Source organism: Lonchura striata, chromosome 2 (genome assembly GCF_046129695.1).
Source record: "Lonchura striata isolate bLonStr1 chromosome 2, bLonStr1.mat, whole genome shotgun sequence".
In the NCBI taxonomy this organism is placed as follows: Eukaryota; Metazoa; Chordata; class Aves; order Passeriformes; family Estrildidae; genus Lonchura; species Lonchura striata.
Window position 1 is genome coordinate 112,412,131 of NC_134604.1, and position 20,717 is coordinate 112,432,847.

General features: G+C 45.0%; 1 protein-coding gene across 1 annotated transcript; it reads left to right on the forward strand.

Annotated features, from left to right (window-relative positions):
• The first annotated feature begins 1,205 nt into the window (after nucleotides 1-1,205).
• Nucleotides 1,206-19,329, forward strand: TMPRSS3 (transmembrane serine protease 3). Its single transcript, XM_077790895.1, has 14 exons — nucleotides 1,206-1,223; nucleotides 2,517-2,661; nucleotides 4,323-4,433; nucleotides 5,314-5,430; nucleotides 6,810-6,933; nucleotides 7,918-8,043; nucleotides 8,712-8,755; nucleotides 9,490-9,655; nucleotides 12,420-12,589; nucleotides 13,982-14,077; nucleotides 15,216-15,358; nucleotides 16,504-16,656; nucleotides 17,795-17,923; nucleotides 19,309-19,329. Exons 1-14 carry the CDS (start codon nucleotides 1,206-1,208, stop codon nucleotides 19,327-19,329), a joined length of 1,563 nt encoding a protein of 520 aa, XP_077647021.1.
• Nucleotides 19,330-20,717: the final 1,388 nt, after the last annotated feature.

A 20,717-nucleotide genomic window follows, 5' to 3' on the forward strand; every position in this document is an offset into this window, starting at 1 on the left:
GTGAATTGGTTGGAGGCAGTTTATTCTGTCCTCATTGCAGGTATCAGTGTTCCCTCTGGAGGACAGGACACCTCACCCCGTGGACTGGAAAGATCACTGGACTTCAGGTCAACTGGAATGAGCCCTCATCTTTTCCCTGCTTTGGCTGAAGTTCCCCTTGGGACACCTGGCCAGCTTGAGCTGGTTCTCCAGCCACTTGGAGAACCTTCAGAACTATCTGAAGCCTGGTGGGGAGAGTATCTCCATTTCCAGGGAAAGCTGCTGAAAGAGTGACACAGGAAATGATGAAGGATTCTTGACGTCATGGCTTAAGTTAACAGGAGGATGAGGTGGTGTCCTCTCCTTTGGAAGTGCCAGTCTCCATTGTGCACAGAAATGGGACTGAAGAGCTTCTCCCATCTCAGCCACATTTCAGGGACATGGAAAACTTTCATTTCCTCCCTGGCATCTCAGAGTGTAACTTGTTTCACTTACACCCCTGTGGCTTTTTGCATCATCCTTCCTTCTCCTTCCTTCTTCCATCCTTCCTTCTAGCAGAAATCTCTCTTCTGAATCAAAACAACCCAGACAAATTTTTACTACCCTTGAGCATTCCTTGCAGCTGAACATCCGTTTCCATCTTCCAAATCCCAGAGTACAACTGAGCTGATCCTTCGGCAACATGAGACGCTGCTCTTTCACAAACCCCATGCAGGCAACACGGCGAAGGCTAAACCCAGCAAAGGAGGAGCAAGGTGAGCCTGTGAGCTGTGTGTGCTCAGAGATGAAGAAGAGATGAGGAGATGAAGAGATGAGATGAAGAGATGAAGAGATGAAGAGATGAAGCCCTGGGGCTGCTCTCCCCTGCCAGCCACAGCTCTTGGTGTTCAGGGTCCTCACTTTTGGCAGAGGACGAGCAAGCGCTCACGTGGCGTTCGCGGGGCGCCTTTGCTAAGGGTTTAGGGGAAGGTTTGCACATCTCACAGTGTTGCCTGGTGTTTTTAAGCTAATTAAACAGCGTGCTGAATTTTTATCTGCCCCTTTCCGTAGCCATGCCAGCCGGGGCCACCCGATACCCCTCTCCAGGTTGGGTTACACGGGCTGCCCTCGATGCCGCGTGCGGCGGCCGGCTGGAAACCTTCCCCGAGCACAGAGGCTCAGCAAACTCCGAGTTTCCTTTGGGTTGCTTTTGATAATGAAGAAGGAAAACAGTTTTGCTTTTAACTATGACTTCTCAGGAAGAGGTGAGTGAAGCTTTGGGAGCATGTGATAGCCTCTGAATGAGCGAAATGTCAGTGTTTGGCTTGCATGTAATTTAGTTCACAATGCTGTTTTGTTTCCTGATGGGCAAATTATGCCCCAGCAAGAAGGCTTTTTTGCTTTTAATATTCAACAATCATGCTGGCAGATTCTCTACAAAGTTTAATTTATGTTCAATGAAAAGTAGGTGAAATTTTACCAAATGAAAGAGCATAAAACTTATTACTGAAACGTAAAAAAATACTCCAGGTTATACTCCATTATAGATATAATGTCACAGGTAAAACATGTATTGTTTGCGTAAAATGTGTTACTGTAAGCATTTTCTGGGACTGACTCTGCAAAAATACTCCTTTTACAGCTTACTACCTCCAGTGTCTTTAACAAACCCGAACTTATTTCACATCTCTCTGAGTTCAAATATCTGATTATTTTTGCCATTGTGCAGAACCAGAGTTAGAAATTAGCAAATCTATTTCCCCCAAATTCTAGTGTAGAATTCTTTAGTTTTTCCCTGTGTAGTAAGTTATCAAAAGTTTACTGGAGTAAAATTCCCCTGAATGAGGATCCTGTCAGGCGCTGTGTTGCTGTCCTATGCATTTTAGTCTTTCTCTTGTTTTCTGTTGCAATTATAGAGCAGGGGATGGATTTACAGACCCAGTGTGAGTTATTAAAAGTAGCTCTGGTGCTTAGACAAATCTGATCAAAAACTAACCTCAGTAGTTTGCTGGTAAATTAATTAGAAGCGCTATTCTCATGAAAATTAAGTACATAACGATGTATTGTGTCCAGCTCTGAGGTCCCCAGCACAGGAAGGACATGGACAGTGCTGGAGTGAATCCAGAGGAGGCCAGAAAGATGCTCAGAGGGCTGAGGCACCTCTGCTATGAGGAAAGGTTGGGAGAGTTGGTGTTGTTCATCCTGGAGAAGAGAAGGCTCTGGACAGACCTTGTTATGGTCTTCCAGTACTCAAAGAGGGCTGCAAGAAGATTTAGATGAAATGTTAGGAAAAAATCCTTCACTATGAGTATGGTGAGGCCCTGGCCCAGAGAATTTCTGGATGCCCCTAAATCCCTGGCAGTGCCCAAGGCCAGGTTGGGCACTGATGCTTGGAGCAGCCTGGGACAGTGGAAGGTGTCGCTGCCATGGCATGGGGTGGCACTGGATGAACTTTAAGGTCCCTTCCAACCCAAACCATTCTGTGCCTCTAAGACAACATTATAATTATTATTTTATTTCTTTTATCTTTTTTTTTTTCCCCTCTTCTGTTGAGTCAGGTTCAAGAGACAAATCCCACTACTGGAAGTCTTGAAATCATCTCCGTTACAGAAGATGAACCACCAGTACCACAAATTCAGTTTACCTTCAAAAGATTTTTCTTCATACCACAAGCAAGAGTGGACCCGAGTGCAGATGGATCTGGTAGGGACAATCCACAGCCCTCTGACCTTTGCAATCCCAGTGGCCACTGTGTGCCAAGCTGTGCTTGCCCACCCAGAGCAAGCAATCACACTGAGGAGGAGGAAACACGACCTCCCTTCCCCAGGTGTGAGGTTTGCCAGCTCAGTGATGTGATGACATCTTGTGTCGACTTGCACGCACAAGCATTTTCCACACCCAGATTATTCACACAGAAGCAAATGCTTCCCCACCCTTTCCAGACACATTTTTGAATGGTTTGTTTGAAATTTTGCCAACCTGGAAATTGGTCCATTAAAAAACCTGAATATACAATGCAGCAGCCTTGCAGGATTAGCATGCCTGTTTGCTGCTTTCCAGTGATTTCAAAATAACCATGGGTTCCAACAGAGGCAGGCCGAGCTTCCAGAATGAAAATAGAGCAATTTAATTTTCTAGTCCATTAGCTGCTGCAGCTGTCTAAGATTTTTGGCATCCCAGACACCAACTCCATTGCCAAAACCAGTTACTCAGCTGCTCCTGAGAGTCTGAGGGATCTGGGATTTACCTAGAGAGTCTATAAACCCTTGAAGACACTCCTTATCCTTGACTAATTGTATCTGCCCATCTCAATTATAATGCCTGAGCAATGGGAAAGTGAAGACCCGAATAAACTAAAATTAAAGACAAGGTTCAGTCAGTTCCTCTGTGCACTCATGACCCAGCTGTGTTTGCTATTTCCCCACAGTTTGCCCTTTGCATATCAGATTACATTTGAGACAAGTGAGCCACTCATTATTTTCAGCAGAATCTCTTGCTGTCTTCCAGACTGGCAATACCACTGAGTAGAGGTCAGCTCTGGAGGTGAGTGGTTGGTAAACAGATCCAGCTCATGAAACATGTTCTGCAATAACACTTGATGTATATTTTAACTTTAGATGCAGCTTTTTGTACTTGAAAACTCAAGACTCAGCCTTGAACCATCACTCAGTTCTCTTCTTGCTTTTATAGCAAAACTTTGAACAGATGACTTTTTCACAGTTTTTGAGACTAGGTAGAGGATCCTGGTGGGATTTTTGTTTTGTTTTTGTTTGGTTTTTTTTTTTTTTTTTTTTTTTCAAATTTAACTTTCAATCATTTACAATTAACCTTGCTTCCAAGTTCAAAGGGACCAGAGAATTTCCTCCCTCTTGTCTTGAACTTCTATTTATGAGCTGCACACAGGTCTGATTACACAGACAGAAGAGGTCTGAATTTAATTTTTATCCCAGGGCTCAAGTTTTCAGCAGAGGTGCTCATATGCTAGAAAAGCTCCCAGTGGGATGTGGCCCATGAAAATGAAAATTTGGAGCTCACATGGTTGATTGCATTGAGGACAGGCCAGGTGCTCTGCAGGGGCACAACTTAGACCCTCCCAAGGGAAATGCTCAAGGGATTTGAGCATTAATAATAATAATAATAATAATAATAATAATAATAATAATAATTTAGCAGAACAGCCCCAAAACACTTGGAACTTTCTTATTCCCTGAAAAAGCAAATCTAAATCTCTTCTGGTGAGGTCAGCTCATGAATTATATCCAGGAGCTATTGATGATATCTAATTTAATGTTAGATAAATCTTTCTGATTGCCAGCTCAGAGAGGTTTAACCTCACAGAAGCTTTTTCTCTCTCTGTTTTCCAGGAGATATTGAACCACCTTCAATGTGCCATGCTCTTGTCTCCCTAAAATACTTCCCATATATCTGTGGTTTATTCCTTGCAGTAACCCTAGCAGTTGCCATTGGCCTGGGTGGTGAGTACCATTAGTTATTTATTAAGTTCTCACTTAGCCATTCAAATACTCAATTTTTCATGAGCCTTTTACTGAGAATGGAATTAAACTGCTACTGTGGCTTGTTTGTGGAAGTAAAAAATCTTGTTGAGGTGATAGCTTTAAATTTTATTTACATGTAGGGATAAAATAAGTCTGGCACTCCTGAGAGGATTGGTGTAATGTTTACAACACTGGGGAACCTGCAGCTTCAGGAAACCTTTCTCTAGAAAAAATTTTTCAGCTCCCCTCTGGCAATGAGCTGAGTTTAGAAACTAGGGGTAAAAAAGCTCCTGTGGGTAGCCCACACCATATTTTTGTCTTGTAATTCACTTTCTAAGTTTGCTTTCAAAGAATTAAAGAACTTCCCCTATCCAAAACAACTTCTATAAAGGAAAAGAAAATGCAGAATGAGTTTAGCTGTGGCTGGGAAGTGTGACCTGCCCAGGTCCAGGGGTTGTTGTGCCTCCACACCTGGAATAGGGAGCAGCTCGTGGGAGCTTGAGGCATCCCCCGGGGAGAGCGAGCACTGGATGTGTTTTCCAAGGGTCTCCCCAACTTCCTGCTGAGGGTCTGAGGCACCAGGCAGGAACTCACCCTCGAGTGAAATTTAAACTGTGCAGAGGGAGCTGGGAAGAGTCAGCACACACAGCAAGGCTGACTCCTCCTGCGAGTCGTTACTAATAAATGAGTTTTAGCAGCACCACGTAGCAACCTCCAGGTTGTATTTCAAAAGTTCCTGGAGTACAGGAGCTGGCTTTTCCTTAGCAAGACTGAAATCTGAACAGATAATGGAATGCAGAACTGTTAAATTAAAATCCAAGTGTGTTTTCGTTGCCCTGTGTTCTTTCATTCCTTTTAGTCCAGTACAACTGCATTGGGAAATTTCGCTGTCGATCATCCTTTAAGTGTATCCAGAAATCAGCCAGGTGCAATGGTGTCTTCAACTGTAAAGAAGGGGAGGATGAGTACAGATGTGGTAATTCAATTTTGATTATAAATCCCTCCTACCTCCTCCTGTAGAAGTGGCAAGTTATCAAAGAATGCTTGTTGTAAAGATTTTGGGTGAGACTAGAAAGACAGAGACCAATGGAATATCTAAATCACCCTTTCAGAGGAACAATCTCTCTGAGGTACTGACTTACAGTTTATGAAAAATCAAACTACTTTTTAGATAAATGTGATGAATATGGTTACTGCCATTTTTTATAATTTTCTCCATTAGAAGCCTAGATGCTTTTTGACTGCTCACATTTCTTCTTCCTGCAAGGTGTAACCCCACTGCCTTATGATGTGTAAATACAGAATACTCTGTATTCACTGGCACACCGTTGTGCTGTGTCAGTTTTGAAGATTGCAAAATCCTGGTGTTATCTTAAAGGATGTGGGAATGGGAGAAAGCAGCCTTTTGTGCATTCAGTGCTGCAGAATTTGCTGCTTCACGTGTGAGATGTATAACTTCTTTCTGAATTTCTTTATGTGGTAGTTTTGGGAATCACAGGGATGCTTTAAATTGTCTGTGTGGTATTCACAGGTGGCTGTCGTGTTTCACAGCCCCTGGAGGGAAAGGATTCTAATGTTAAACAGAATAACTGGGTTTTAGCTCAGTGCATTTTTAATCCTGGCTCCTGTACCTACAGGTAAGGAGGCAGCACAGCTTTCCCTCTGTGCAATAGTGACAACAACCACGAGGTTTTGGCCCCAGCTAACCCTACACAATGTGTTCAGCATTTGGAGAGCTTTCCCCAGGGAGGCTCGAGGTGTCTGTGGAGCCAGTGGCAGCACCTCTGCTTTTCCTGTCTTCCTTTGCAATTCCATAACACTGGAATCGTGGGAACGTGTGGGAAAGCCCTGTTCAGCAGCGACCACGTGCATGGCCTCCCTTCTCCCTCACAGATGTGCCCTTTCCCAGGTCCAGGACAGCTGGGCACAAGTGCATCCACCTGTCTGACAGAGGATGTGCTCACCACCTTCATCCCTTTCCCTGACCATGGGTTTCCTCAGGGCAAAGCATCTGCAGCTCCAGCTCGCTGCAGTCACCAAGACTTGCTTAAAGCTCACTGGAGGGCCAGGCAGCTTCCACCACCTGTATTAGAGCTGGCATCCCCATGAGCAAAGTTTTTTTTTTCCCCTAGCTGTCCTCGCTCAGAGTACCTTATTTCCCTTCTTTAATGGAAGGGGAAAAAACAAAAAAAGCACAGAAAAATTCTGTCAAAGAATCCAAATGATGAGAAAGATAAGCAGTGAGCCAGAAAACCCAGACACCAGAGCGGTGCCTGGGCACTGCCATGTGCCTGTTGTGTGCCTGATGTTCATCTTCACAGCTCACTGAGGCTTTTCTTGTCCTGAATCCCAAAGTCAGGCTGAGTGGGAAGAGGGCAGTGCTGCAGGTGTTCACCTTCGGCTCCTGGCGCACAGTCTGCTCTGACGACTGGAGGGCAGAGTATGGCAACACCACCTGCAAGCACCTGGGCTTCTCCAGGTATGGACACCCCTGCCAGCAACTTCATTGGGCCTTAGGAACAACCTCTGAGGTCTTCAGTCTTTCTAACATAAACCTTGTGTTAAAAATGACTCGACAGTCCACCTTTGTGAGTCACATCATTGAAGAAATTTGAGATTATATACATGGCAAATACCTTTTATTATTGCTATAAATCCTGCATGATGGCTGAATACAGTGGCTTGGATAAATCTTCCCTGTGTGATGCAGGTGTCCAAATCGTATTTGTCACTCTAGTGGCTTTTAGAGAGGCACTAAAAACATATGAGCATTTTCAGTTCTTTTACTTCCCCTGAAGGTAAATTGTATACACAATTCATGTCATGACATCTGATAGGATTTAAGCTCCACCTCATAATTAGAGAAGAACATGGCAAGGCAGTTCTTGCTGGATTGATCTCATTCTGGAAAAAATACCATTTATTTAATGAACTTGCACAAAACAGAGAAAGATTTGGAGTCATGATTTGGCATAATGCTCTGTTATTTCTTACCATGGCATCATTCTGATTTCTGCTATAGTTAGCAGTATAAAGATGCTTTGTATAAATTCGTGTTGCCTTTAGGATAAAATACATATCAATTTTTCAACAAAGAAGAGAAGAAAATATTAAAAATTATTCATCCTCCCTGCCACAAAACATAACTCTAGAAAAAGGAGAAAATGAGCTTGTAAGTGGCTCAGGAAATATGCCAGCCACTTACAATTAAAAGCTTCATTGTGATATTACAATTAAACTTTATTTTCTCTGCCAGTTAAATGCATCTCAGCATGTGTGGCTTCCACACATGATTATGTCAAAAATACACGCACGTCGTAAGGAGCATAGGGGGAGGAAATAATTACTTTTATAGAATGCCAGCATCTGATCATTGTGGTTTTTCATTAGCAGAACTGGTGAATTATTTAAGCAGATTGCTGCAATGCTGTCTGGGGAAGCTGTGTTTATGGTTTATTTGCAGTTATGTGAGCTCAGGTGACCTGCCCGTGGCTGCAGTTGAAAAACAGTTCCAAAGACATTTCGTATCCCTCGGCCACTGGTTCTCAGCTGATCAAGGGACATCCCTGCACAATGCCACCAACCTCAGGTATGCCTCAGTGCTTCGGGAAGACAGCAATCAACAGAAGGGGACTTACTGATAGTTTGGGATTGTTGCTTTTTTCTGTTTTTTCAGTCACGTAGGACTTTGTGTTTGGTGGTGTTACACACGTTAGACTGAGGTTCAACAGCACTCTTTCTGTAATATAAACTGAGTCTCATCCAAGACCCATTAAAATCAACAAAGGCTTTCAAATGAGCTGTTTGAAATGACTGTCCCATGATGCCATTTTTGCAAATGCATTGGCACCAGGCACCTCTGTTTTTCCATTATGAAGCAGTTTGTTTCAGTTTGCAGACCATTACACGTTTCCCAGTGGGTTTATGAACCCTTTATAGTCCATTTACTCCTGATGAATGCTGGTTTTTCTTAGTTACCTTCCAGTGAAAAGGGAGCAATGGATCCAAGGAGACTCCAGATCTTCCCTTGTGGAAGAGAGAGCCCCTCTTCAGCAGGGCAGCAGATGGTCTTCAGCCAAGCTCCCAGTTTCAGTATTCCAGTTAAAGGTCCTGATTAGATTGGATGAATTCATGCCTTTGTACCTCTTTCAATAGATGAGTTATTTATGTTTATGTGCACAGGAAAATGATATAATATTGAAAAACCACAAGGTATTTGTGAATTGGGAGTAATGCTGTGCTGTCTTCTCATCTTAGGGAGGAATGCACTTCTGGCAATGTGATCATCTTAAAGTGCTTGGGTAAGAATCAGAAAAAGTGAAAATAAAAGCAGAAACTCTCCTTCTTTATCCACTGCACAGAAAGAGTTGGGAGCAACTGTGTACTCAGGGCATATTATGCTATCAGCTTATCACATCGAAGAAAAATTGTATTTTTTATGTAAAATTTGAAAAAAATTCAGAAGGTGAAAATAGGCTTGGAGGGCAGATTGGGAGCATGAGATAGTGAGAGCATTTCAGTGAGAATCCCAGTAGGAAGTGTATATTTAAGGACTGTGTGTTGAGTCCATGGGCTCACACTGTAATTCCAAGTCTTTGGCATCTTGGCAGGAAAAGGGAAATCCTGCCTTAATGGAATTTCCATCCCACACCTCTCCATGCCACCTAGTTCTCAGATTGAGATACAAAAAATCAAAATACAACAGCAAAATCACCACGAGGTGATGAGAGGAGATGCTTGAGCCTGCGTGTGTGTGACCCTGAGGATGAAGGAGAGCAGAGCAGGGGGGTTTTAGAGCTCAGCTGAGCACTGCACCTGCATGGAAGGGAGAGACACGGACCCCACAAACCCCAGGCCATGAGCAGGGATGGGAGGGAGCAGAAGAAACCTCTGGGATGTGGCCATGGGGATGGGGTGGGGATGCTCCAGCTGCAGAGACCTCCCACCCCAAGCAAGGCTGGGTGGAGAGGGGCTGGATGTGACCCAAACCAGGGCTGTGTTTCCTCTCTGGAGTGCAACCTTTGCTTCCTGGCAGCGTGTGGGACCCGGGCCAGCTACGGGCCGCGGATCGTGGGGGGCAACGCGTCGTCCCCCCGGCAGTGGCCGTGGCAGGTCAGCCTGCAGTTCCAGGGCCACCACCTGTGCGGGGGCTCGGTCATCACCCCGCTCTGGATCCTCACGGCCGCCCACTGCGTCTACGAGTGAGTGCCCAGATGTGATCCCTGCTCCCCAAACCTCCTGCTCCCAAATCCTCCTGCTCCCCAAACCCTCTGCTCCCCAAACCCTCTGCTCCCCAAAACCCCTGCTCCCAAATCCCCCTGCTCCCCAAATACCCCTCCTCTCCAATCCCCCTGCTCCCCAAACCCCTGCTCCCCAAACCCTCTGCTCCCCAAATACCCCTCCTCTCCAATCCCCCTGCTCCCCAAACCCCTGCTCCCCAAACTCCCCTGCTCCCCAAATACCCCTCCTCTCCAATCCCCCTGCTCCCCAAACCCCCTGCTCCCCAAATCCCCTGCTCCCCAAATCCCCCTGCTCCCCAATCCCCCTGCTCCCAAATCCCCCTGCTCCCCAAACCCCTGCTCCCCAAATCCCCCTTCTCCCCAAACCCCCCTGCTCCCCAAATCCTTCTGCTCCCCAAATCCTCCTGCTCCCCAAATCCCCCTGCTCCCCAAACCCCCCTGCTCCCCAAAACTCCTGCTCCCCAATCCTCCTGCTCCCCAAATCCCCCTGCTCCCCAAATCCCCCTGCTCCCCAAACCCCCTGCTCCAGGGACATTCTGCTTGCTCTTAAAAATAACCTGCAGGACGCACTGCCTCATCTGTGGTCAATGCTTTAGGGGTTTGGCTTTTATGTTTTTCATGTGTTTGTAGTCCTGCAATTCTTCAGTGTACAGCTCTAGGCTCCATATAGAGTGTTAACTGCTGCTGTCCCATTTTGGGCACAAAAAATTCCTCTCTAGACCTGGGAATCAGGGACACCCCATTGTCTTGAGCCTCAAGAAATGTAGACCAAAGTGTGTTTGGGGGGGAGCAAACGTGGAGTAAATACTTTATTACCTGAAGCTGTAATTGGAATATTAACCCCTGTGAGGAAATGATACTCGCTTCCAAAATTTTAAAAGGTTTATTAAAACCTTATCAAAAATACAACAGAAGACTGCATAGAGAAAACATTACAGTGCTGGGAGCAGAGGATCTTTCCCACCATGTGCTCATCCACACTATGGAGGTTTCACATTTGTAACCCTTTAGCCTCTCCCAAGGTTCTGTCCATCTACTCCTTCACCATCCAGTGGTGGAGTTCACTTCCTTAAATCTTTATTGGAGGTCAGGTGCTGCCATAGTGCCAACCCTCCCAAATGTCCCAAACCCAGGCCATCCCATAATAACAATGCAAGGGGGGTAAAACTATAAATCTGTAAAACTTCTCTTAACATATATACATGATATTTGCCTTTTAATTGTGAGAGTCAATCATGGCATTACTCGTCTATCGCACCCCCAATATGCAAATGGACCAAACTTATAAGTGTGAAAATCCGTGACCTATATCCACTTTGTCTGCCCTAAACGTACCTAAAGACCCTTCAATAAATATAACTGCTTTTTATTCCCTTAATTTTGTCTGACATCTGTTTTTAAGGTAGTCCTCAAAAAGGTATCAACATTTTAATGTTCCTCTCTCTTTGTATGAATCTTTATTGGAAAAAAGCTTCCCCAAAAAGTGATCTAAACCCAGGATCCCAGTTTCCAGATGTTCTGACCACTCCCAGCTCCCTGATAAAACATCTTAAAACAAGATTGAAGTGCTATATTTTAGGTATCCCAACCTGCAATTTCTGTAAATTGCATGTACAAAATTTGTATTTGACTTCTCTGATCCACTGGAGCTCCAAAATAAATTGCAGGATTCTTTTCAAGTTGACAGGATCAATCAGTGATTATAAGTCAGTTGTATTGTGCTTTGTGCCCTTTGCCACTTACTGCTCCTTTCTATGCAGTTGAGGAGGTCTGCAGGCTGTAAATAGATGCTAAATAGTTATTTAAACTCTTCTTCTTTGTGTAATTACAAACATTTATAATGAGCTGTCTGGTTTTGCAGCCTTGTTTGATGCAAATAGTGCAGGAGCACCTCTTGCTCTTACAAACTCCAGGCCACTTTCACCAAAGACATTTAGACAGCAAAAATGGGATTTGTCTGACCACTTTTAAGCACCTATCACATGGATGCCTTCTTCTGAGTAAAGTCTTGTACGATGCTTTTATACCCAGTAGAGAGAAGAGATGAGATGGACAAAGCCCACTCCTAATTCCTCTTTAGAGCCCTGTGTTGCCATAAAAATAATTACTTATGAATTCAGCATTTTAGAACCTTTGTCCTTGACTTTGTCCCCCCAGCCCAGGTGGTTGTGGTGTGTTTGAAGTGTGATGGGGATGAGAGCTGACAACACAAACCACATCCCTGGAGCCTTTTCCCAGGGGAGCGAGGCCAAAAGGAGAGGAGCTGCTCATGTGCTGGAGGCTGAAGGATGTGCCAGCTCATGAACTGGGGCAGAAACACCTTCCAGAAGGGAAGTTTCTCCTTGAAAATGCCTTGCCACAAGTGCTGCTGAGGTCTGACTGAGTGCAGGTGTGCCAGGGTCTCACAGGATCTGTGGGGTCTCATAGGAGCACAGACAGCTGGGCTGATGAAAAATTCAGATATTCATAGTAGGATACAAATAATTGCCCTGATAATGTACCAGTGACCCAGTGTCTTACTAAGATTAGTCACCCGGTGTCTTACTAAAATTACTTTTGCATTTTTAATAATTAGATGCAAAACACAGCCATTGTTAATACATTAGTAAGCCAGTACAGCAGACTGGAGTTATTTGCCTGTTGTATGTGTAAGCTCAGGGGACAATTAGAAAATCCTGAGGGTTTTCCTGGAGGTTTGACTCTCTCTTCTACCTCTTTGTTCCAGCCTGTACTTGCCGAGCTCATGGAGCGTTCAGGTCGGTTTTGTGACTCAGCAGGACACCCAGGTTCACCCACACTCAGTGGAAAAAATCATTTACCATCGGAATTATAAACCCAAGACTATGGGGAATGACATAGCACTGATGAAACTGGCAGCACCTCTCACTCTCAATGGTAATTTACCTCTGTCAGCTTGCATTTGACTTTCTCACCTTCCCAGCTAAAACACCCCTGTCCACACAACACCAGCAGAAACCCCCCAGGCTCAGTGTGAGCAGCTCCTCTGTACTCTATATCCAGGCATGGACAGCAGCAACGTGCTGCAAAATGTTCCCAGTCCACTCTGGTATTGATTTACTGCAGGCATTTATTAATAGGCAAACATTAACTTTATTCTTTCTAAATATTCTTCCTATCTAAAATAAACACCCTGCCTCATTCTGCTTGGAGGTCACAGTGATTTTTATCATGTCCTTTCTATGAGTACTGGGGGATTCAGAAGTGTCCAAAGCTGAAAATCAAGCTTGAATTTCAAAGAGAAGAGAAGGTAATTTGACTATAATGATGATTTAAATGAAAGCAGCTTTTATTTTTTCGATTGGATGCTACCTGCAGTTGATACAATGAGTTGAAATAATATGCAATAATATTGTATGAATTGTAATACCTGCCAATAATTCCTAATCACTGAGAGCTGGCTGCAGAGGGGAGCTTGTGCTCTTTGACACATCTAGGCAGTCGTTTTCTATATCAGTTTTCTTGTAATGGTTTAAAATTTCACTTTTAATGAAAATTAATCTCGATTTTTTTTGTTTTGTCTCTCAGATTTCTGCTGATTTCTTCTGCTCATGAACAGCCTTGGGAATAAAGAATATTAAGGGATACTTAAGGAATAGGGAATAGTAGGAAGGAATAGTAAGGAACAGTAGTGGCTCTGCACCTGAGCACGATCCCACTGTGTTCCATGCTGGGGGCTTGATGCCTTGAGCTGGGATCACTGCACTGTGCAGAGCAGAACCACTGGGAGCTGCCCAGTTATATTGTGCAATTCCCCTCCCTTTTCTCAGCATCCATTTGTCCCTGCAAGAACCAAGCTCTGATTTTATCCCATGAAATCCCATGTCCCAGAGTGCAGAGGCACCAAAACTCTGTGAGCAGATGGGTGGGAAGCAAAGAATCCAAAAAGTTTTTTCCGGCTCCTTGTCTCACCCCAGCAGCTCTGGGGCCTCTGATCTGCCTTTCAGCTGCATTTCTTGTTTTCTTATTCTTCAATTTATTGACCTGCTGATACCTCCTTGTGTTGCTTCATACCGAAAACTCATTGGGCTACTGTGGGTGTTGTCTCAAATCCTCAGTGTTGCCCACAAGACAAAAAGCCTGCAGAAAACTGCCAGGCTATTTATGTGGGGAGTGGGTGGTGTTCATCACAAGTTCATTGCAAGCCAAATCTTCAAGTTTTCCTGAGACATAGAAACTTTTTTCTTTTGCTAAATTTTGATTCTCTTCTCTCTCCCTTTTTTTTTTTTTTTTTTTTTTTTTTTTTTTTTTTTTTTTTTTTTTAAATAGGTCACATTGAACCAATCTGCCTGCCCAATTTTGGTGAACATTTCCCAGCAGGGAAAATGTGTTGGGTATCAGGATGGGGAGCAACTGTGGAAGGAGGTATTTTAAATTGTCTGCTGATGATTTCACTACATGCACACATCTTACATACAGTAAATACAGGATTTGGTTGTGGTACTCTTTAACACTAAATTTTATGGAATATCTGGAGGGGGAAAGAAGACGTATTACTAAATTTTATGCACAAACTGAACTGCAAAAGCACTGTGCAAAGTCATATCACAAGGAGTGGATGGATATCCTCTGAAACAGTTGAAAATTACACATATAAAATGTCCCCAGTGTTGTACTCAGCCTCAGTCAAACAGGATGTGCCCTTTAGAACTCCAAGCATAGGAGGCACAGCATGAATGCAAGAATTAACCATCCCTTTTTTTTAGAGAAAGCATATATGTATTTTAAGGCACATTGGCTGATGTAGAAATTGGATAAAACAACATCAAAAAGAAAAGGTTTTGTTCTTTTTTACCATGACTAATGGGTCATGTTAATCAATAATATAAACTGAAACACCTTCACGTGAAAATGGGTGAATTGTCACCCATTAATTGCTTTTTATCACTCTGCATTCATGTCATTGAATGTGTTTCTGTTGTTCAGAGAACAAGAACAGAACATTACCTGACCCACAGATAACAGCCAAAGGTGGGGAGAAAATGAAAGCAAGGTTTGCCACATAAAAAAAAAACAGCCCTGAATTGACAATAGGCAGTGTGCAAATACTCCCATTTGTAGAAAGGACCTGTTCAGGCTGTGAATGAAATAAAACAAATATTTATAAAGTAAATCAGATGTTTGCAGATGATTTGTTGACTAACAGAACAGGTGATAAATTCAGAACAGGTTTTGGCACTAGTATTGAACACAATGTTCAACAAGTTTTTTAGTTTATTAGTGTCATTAATTGTGTAGTTTGAAGTGGAAACACACAATGTCCAGATTTCATTGTTGTTTTATACACTCTGATAATCCACATCTCTACAGAGTGGATAATTGCTGTGTTCTGTAAGTGATGAGACACCAAGTTGCCTCACTTTTGTCTTGGCATTTAACCATGTTTCTTTCCTCCTTCCTTGCCAATTCTTTGTATATAAAACATTCTCTGTTTATAAGTGGAGATTATTTTCAAGGACAGGAAGGGTTTTTTTCTGGTTTTTTTTTTCTGTTTTTTTAACAGGTGACACATCTGACACCATGAATTATGCAGGTGTCCCTCTGATTTCCAATGCAATTTGCAATCACAGGGATGTCTACGGTGGGATCATAACTTCTTCAATGCTTTGTGCTGGTTTCCTAAAGGGAGGAGTGGACACCTGCCAGGTATGGAAGTTTCCAAACTGCGACTGGGCTCATTGGAAATGGAAAAACATGAGTGATAAGCTATCAGGAGGCACTCCCAGGCTTTTCTTGGGCAAACATTTGGGTTTGTGCCATTTATTCTGCTTACCACAATTATCAATCACTGACCATGTGCATTCACACGCTACAATTTCCTTTTTATACTTCTTCTCTGGATCTTATCTGATACTTCTGGAGCCAAATTTGCTTAAGACCTATTTTGCTGCATGTGCTGCAGCACGGTGCCATCCTTTCTCTGCTTTGGCTGTGACCCCTGCACTGCACTGAACTGCACTTCCCTGCACTGTGAGCAGCTCCAGGGACCTGCAAGGTGCAGAAAGCCCATGGTGAAAAGCCAGATAGGGCTGGGGAGGAATTCCTAGTGGAAGATGTCCCTTTTCCAAGCAGGGGGCTTGGATCTACACATACTTCAATGTCCCTTCCAACCCAAATCTCTGTGATTCTGTGAACTCCACGTTTCTAGATTTGCTGCAACCCAATCACACTTGGGACAAAAAAAAAAAAAAAAATAGCAAAGGCAGTGGGTGTCTAGACCTGAATTTCATCCCCTTTTTGCACACAATCTCCTCAAAAAGGCACTTGGCACCAGCTCTGCCCAGGAGAGCTGCCCAAAGGCAGCGTGCTCAGCTCACAGCTCCACGTGACAGGAGGAGCCCTGCTCACCAGTGGGACAGCCTTGTTCCAAATTCCCTTTTTTCCATTGGTTTTGCTGGCTCTGATTCTTGTAGGACAGGAAACTGCTCCAGCAAAAATGGAATGGGAAGTTTTCAGTGCTTAGATGCGAGTCCATTGAGATGAATCTGCACAGCAAAGTGTCTGGGAAGGGCTGGAAAAGCAGGCAGGAGCAGGCAGGAGAGGAGGTGAGATGTGAGCTTGGTGCTGCAACCTTGGGTTCAGCTCAGCTCAATAGCCAGGAGCCAGGGAATGAAAAATATGGTCTCATACAGGTCCCAAAAGTCTCCAAGCCCTGCTGTAATGTGCTTTTCCCAGGACCCAGAACCTAGCAGAAACAAGAGATATTGAATTACTGGACTATATCTCTCCCACACAGACAATCCCCTCCTTTTCTGGGACACTAAAATTTGTTTTTATTCTTTTTCCCCCAGGGAGATAGTGGGGGGCCTTTAGCCTGTGAAGATATGAGTGTCTGGAAGCTGGTGGGGACCACCAGCTTCGGAGTGGGCTGTGCAGAGAAGAACAAGCCGGGTGTCTACAGCAGAACCACCTCCTTCCTGGACTGGATCCACGAGCAGATGGAGGTCTGGGCTGGCCCTGCTCCTCCACCTCTGGCTGTCACTCTGTGCCACGCAAAGTGGGGTTTGGCCATATCTGTCAGAGCTGAGCTGTCCTGGGTGAAGACTGGAGGGGACAGGGACAGGGGACAGGGACAGGCCCTGGGGCAGAGCAGGGTGCAGGGGTTTGGGGACACCACAGAGGGGTGGGGAGGAGAGGACAGCACATCCACAGGGGTGGGAATCACAGGGGAGGGACACTGGAGCAGCACAGGGAGCAGGGAGGTGTGGAAGGGCTGAGTCAGGAGATGGGGGCCAAGGAAAGAGATCCTTGGGGACTGTGGTGTGTGCAGTTCTGGTGCCCCAAAATAGGAAGGGCGTGGGAATGGTGGAGCAAGTCCAGAGCAGGGACACAGAGCTGCTAAGAGGACTGGAGCACAGGCTGGGAAAGGTGTGGCTGCTCAGCCAGAAGAAAAGTTTATGTGGAGACCTCAGAGCACATTCCAGAGTCTGAAGGTGCTCTTCAGGGAAGCTGGAGAAGTACTCTTTGTTAGGAATTGTAGTGACAGGACAAGGAGTGATGGGTACAAATAGAAAGAGGGGAAATTTAGGTTAGACAGGATGAAATTCTCCCCTGTGAGGGTGGTGAGGCCCTGGCACAGGTTGCCCAGGAAGGTTGTGGATCCCTGGCAGTGTCCAAGGCCAGGTTGGATAAGGCCTGGAGCAGCCTGGGAGAGTGGGAGATGTTCCTGCCCATGGCAGGAGAGGCTGGGATGAGCTGATCTTAGAAGTGCCTTCCAACCCTTAACATTCTGTCATTCTGTGACTTAGTTTGGAGCCCTGGGGCTGCTACAGAGAAGCCTGAGGAGTGGAGACTGCAAAGAAATTGCAGAGGGATCACGGTGTTGGCTGGAAGGAGAGCAGAGACAGGGAAGTGAGGGGACCCTGCAGCCACTTTCCCCTGACCCAAGGGTGGCCCAGTGACAGGAGAGCAGCTCTGCTGCTGCCAGCACCTCTGCAGTGCTGCCAGAGAGTGCTGGGCTCAGTCAGCTGGGCACAGACAGGCACTGTGCCCCGGGTGGGACTCCCAGGCAGGGCTCCTTTGCCTAGGCAGGGTCATCCAGAGCCATCCCAGGGATCCCAGGCTGTCCTGCCTGGCTCACAGGATATCCTGCAGAAGGATCTGCAGCTTGCCCTGGGCTGCATCCACCACCCATCCCCACGGGGCTGGCTCAGATACCCTGTGCAGGCTCAGGTGGTGCCAAGTGCACTAAGACACCTCAAGTGGCACCAGGTAGGGCAAGTGCAAGGCAGGAGAACCCTCCTCCAGTGCCCTGGGAGGATTCTGGATGGGTAGAGAGCTGTGCACAGGCTCTTAATTGTTATTGATTAATTGTTTAATTAATTCTCCTGTCTCGTTCTGCCTTGCCCTGGCAGACAGAGCTGCTGTTCCCACACCCAGCCTGCTGGGATGAGGGAATGCATGGACAGCAGTGGTGCCATTCCAGCTCCAGCAATGCAGCAATGCAGCAATGCAGCCAGGTGCTGAAACCACCCCTGTGGCCATCTCACTTGTGAAATACGTGAGGCTTCCTCCTCAAACCAAACTGCCAATATCAAACATTCACAGACAAGCAAATGCCCAAAATAAGGTGATGGGTGCGATTTCAGCTCGGCCCACATCTGAGTACTGGATGACACACACTGTTTTTACAACCTGCATTGCACATGATGATTTGTGCTCTCACAAGCCTATCTGTCACTCAAAGAAAACAGGAAAACAGAATCTTTCTCAGTCTTCAACACCTGTAATATTAATTTATTTTATTCCCCCTGAAAATGTCATTCTGGTTTATTTGCATATACAAACATGCCAGATTAAGAGCTCATATCACATGAAATCACGGCTCTCCATTATAAAGTGATCAAGGGAGAAAAAAAGTACAGCAAAATCTTTGTTGAGCCAAGTGCTAAAATATTATTGGACTTTTTCAGAAGGATATCCTTCAGAGGTAAGTTTATCCCCTTAGAAAGGATTTTCAGGTGCAGCATGGAAACATGGACACTTCTTAATAGACTCTGAAGCAAACCTAAAGAAAGGAGAACCAGTGTGCCTTTAGAAGTGGGGCCAAGGAAATGGCTTGTACCTGGCAGAGCTGTACTGGGGCATAGCCCAGATCAAACTGGAGCAGAGAAGCTTTGGGGTCACCTAATTTCAGCCTTCCAGTGCCTGAGGGAGCTGCAGGAAGGATGGAGAGAGACTATTGACAAGGGCCTGGAGTGACAGGACAAGGGGAAGTGGCTTCAAACCAACAGAGAGTAGATTTAAACTAGATGTTAGGAATAAATTTTTTCACTTTGAGTGTGATGCCACGCTGGCACAGGGTGCTCAGAGGAGCTGTGGCTTCCTTGAATCCCTGGAAGTGTCCAAGGCCAGGCTGGATAGGGCTTGGAACAACCTGGGATAGTGGAAAGTGTCCCTGCCCATGGCAGGGGGGTTGGAATTGATGATCTCTTCCAATCCAAGCCATTCCATGTTTCTTTGATCCTGCTGGCAGGATCAGCTCCTGCAGCCCCTCAGTCCCCTTGGAGACCTGGGTGGGAAAACCCTTCCAGAGCTCCATGGGTGGCAGCACCAGCATTTGCAACAGATGCATAAATGTTTTTTTTTTTCCCCAGAGAGAAGAACTGCAGACCTGAGGGGAGTGGCTGTGCTCTGGGCTCCTGAAAACCCACATCACACTCCAGCCCCACAGAAGGACCCAGCCCATTCTTCTGAGCTCTGGACCTTTGCAGAGCACCTTTGACTGTTTCTTTTGGTTACTGGCAACTGCACTTGGTGCAAACTGTTGCACATTCAGCCTGCTTTGGGTGCAAGAAGCAGATGGACGATGGATGATCAGCATGTGTGTTTACTGTCAGCTACAGATTTTACACGGAGGGAAAAAAGCTAAGACTGATAACCCTGGATGCTGTCACTATAAAGTTTTGCAGAAAAAGACTAGAATAACTATAGGTCAATTGCTCACTGTTATTTTAGTGCTTACCTTCCAAGAACCAGACTACAAAAATATCTTTTCTCCTGAAAGTATTCATATAGGTTCACAAGAGGTCTGTGCTCTGTTGCACAGGCAGCAGCAGCTTCCTTTGAATCCAAAAGCAAGCAGGAAGCAGAAGGTTGGCACTTTGGACAAGTATGTTCAACTCTTAGAAAAAATAATCTCTGAATTCAAATGCATTATCATGTTGCTGTGAACAAAGTTCATAAAAATCAAATTCTTACATATTTTCCTGCAGAAAACAGCTCTGAAATGAACAACAGGTTGTAACTTGACTGGAAAATTCTGAGGTTACTGAACTTAAATGGAAGAGGAGCTTCTTTATGCCCTGCTTTCCCTCCTTTTCTCTGCTAATGGGACAATGCAGACCCCACACTCTTTGTGCCTCTCAGTGACATCAGTGTGTGGATGGACTGATGCCAGCCAGACAAAGGACAAAATATCTGAAATGCTGCTGTGGTTTCCTGATTTCCATTTTAATACAACAGTCTCAGCTATTTTTAGGCTGGAAAATGCCTGATCGTTTGACACTTGCCCTTTGTAAAAATCCCAGGGTGAAAGTTGTCCATTTCAGAATCGATCGCCGAGGATGGCGTGGCCTGAATAATGGATAATATTGTCAGAGCTTTCCAATATCAGCCCAAATTGATCTTATCATCTGATCAGGTGCTGGTGATCTGCTCGAGATGTGATTTTGGATGCAGTCTGTGTGCTTCCAAATCAGTGTTTCCATCACCACTGGTGCAGGAAAGCGCCGGCAGAAGCAGAACTTAATTTTTGATGCAATGCATCGGGTCAAATCTGAGAGAAAACAGCAAACCCACACGGACTGTGGTTTGCAAACCTTGATATCACAGGACACTGCTCCAAAACCTTTCACCCTGACTGAAGAAACTGCAGTGCAATGGAAACTTCCCAAGCCTGCATGTTGTTAAAAAGAAGAGGGAATCATTATTGCAAAGCTGACACCAAAACTGGAATTAATTTGAACTGACAGAAGCATGACAGAACTACAACAAAGTATGTTGA

Excerpts from the sequence above, each read along its gene's own strand:
- TMPRSS3 (XM_077790895.1), top strand. Across the intron at positions 12,590-13,981 it reads AGCACCTCTCACTCTCAATG|GTCACATTGAACCAATCTGC; the intron begins GTAATTTACCTC and ends TTTTTTAAATAG. Across the intron at positions 15,359-16,503 it reads GAGGAGTGGACACCTGCCAG|GGAGATAGTGGGGGGCCTTT; the intron begins GTATGGAAGTTT and ends TTTTTCCCCCAG.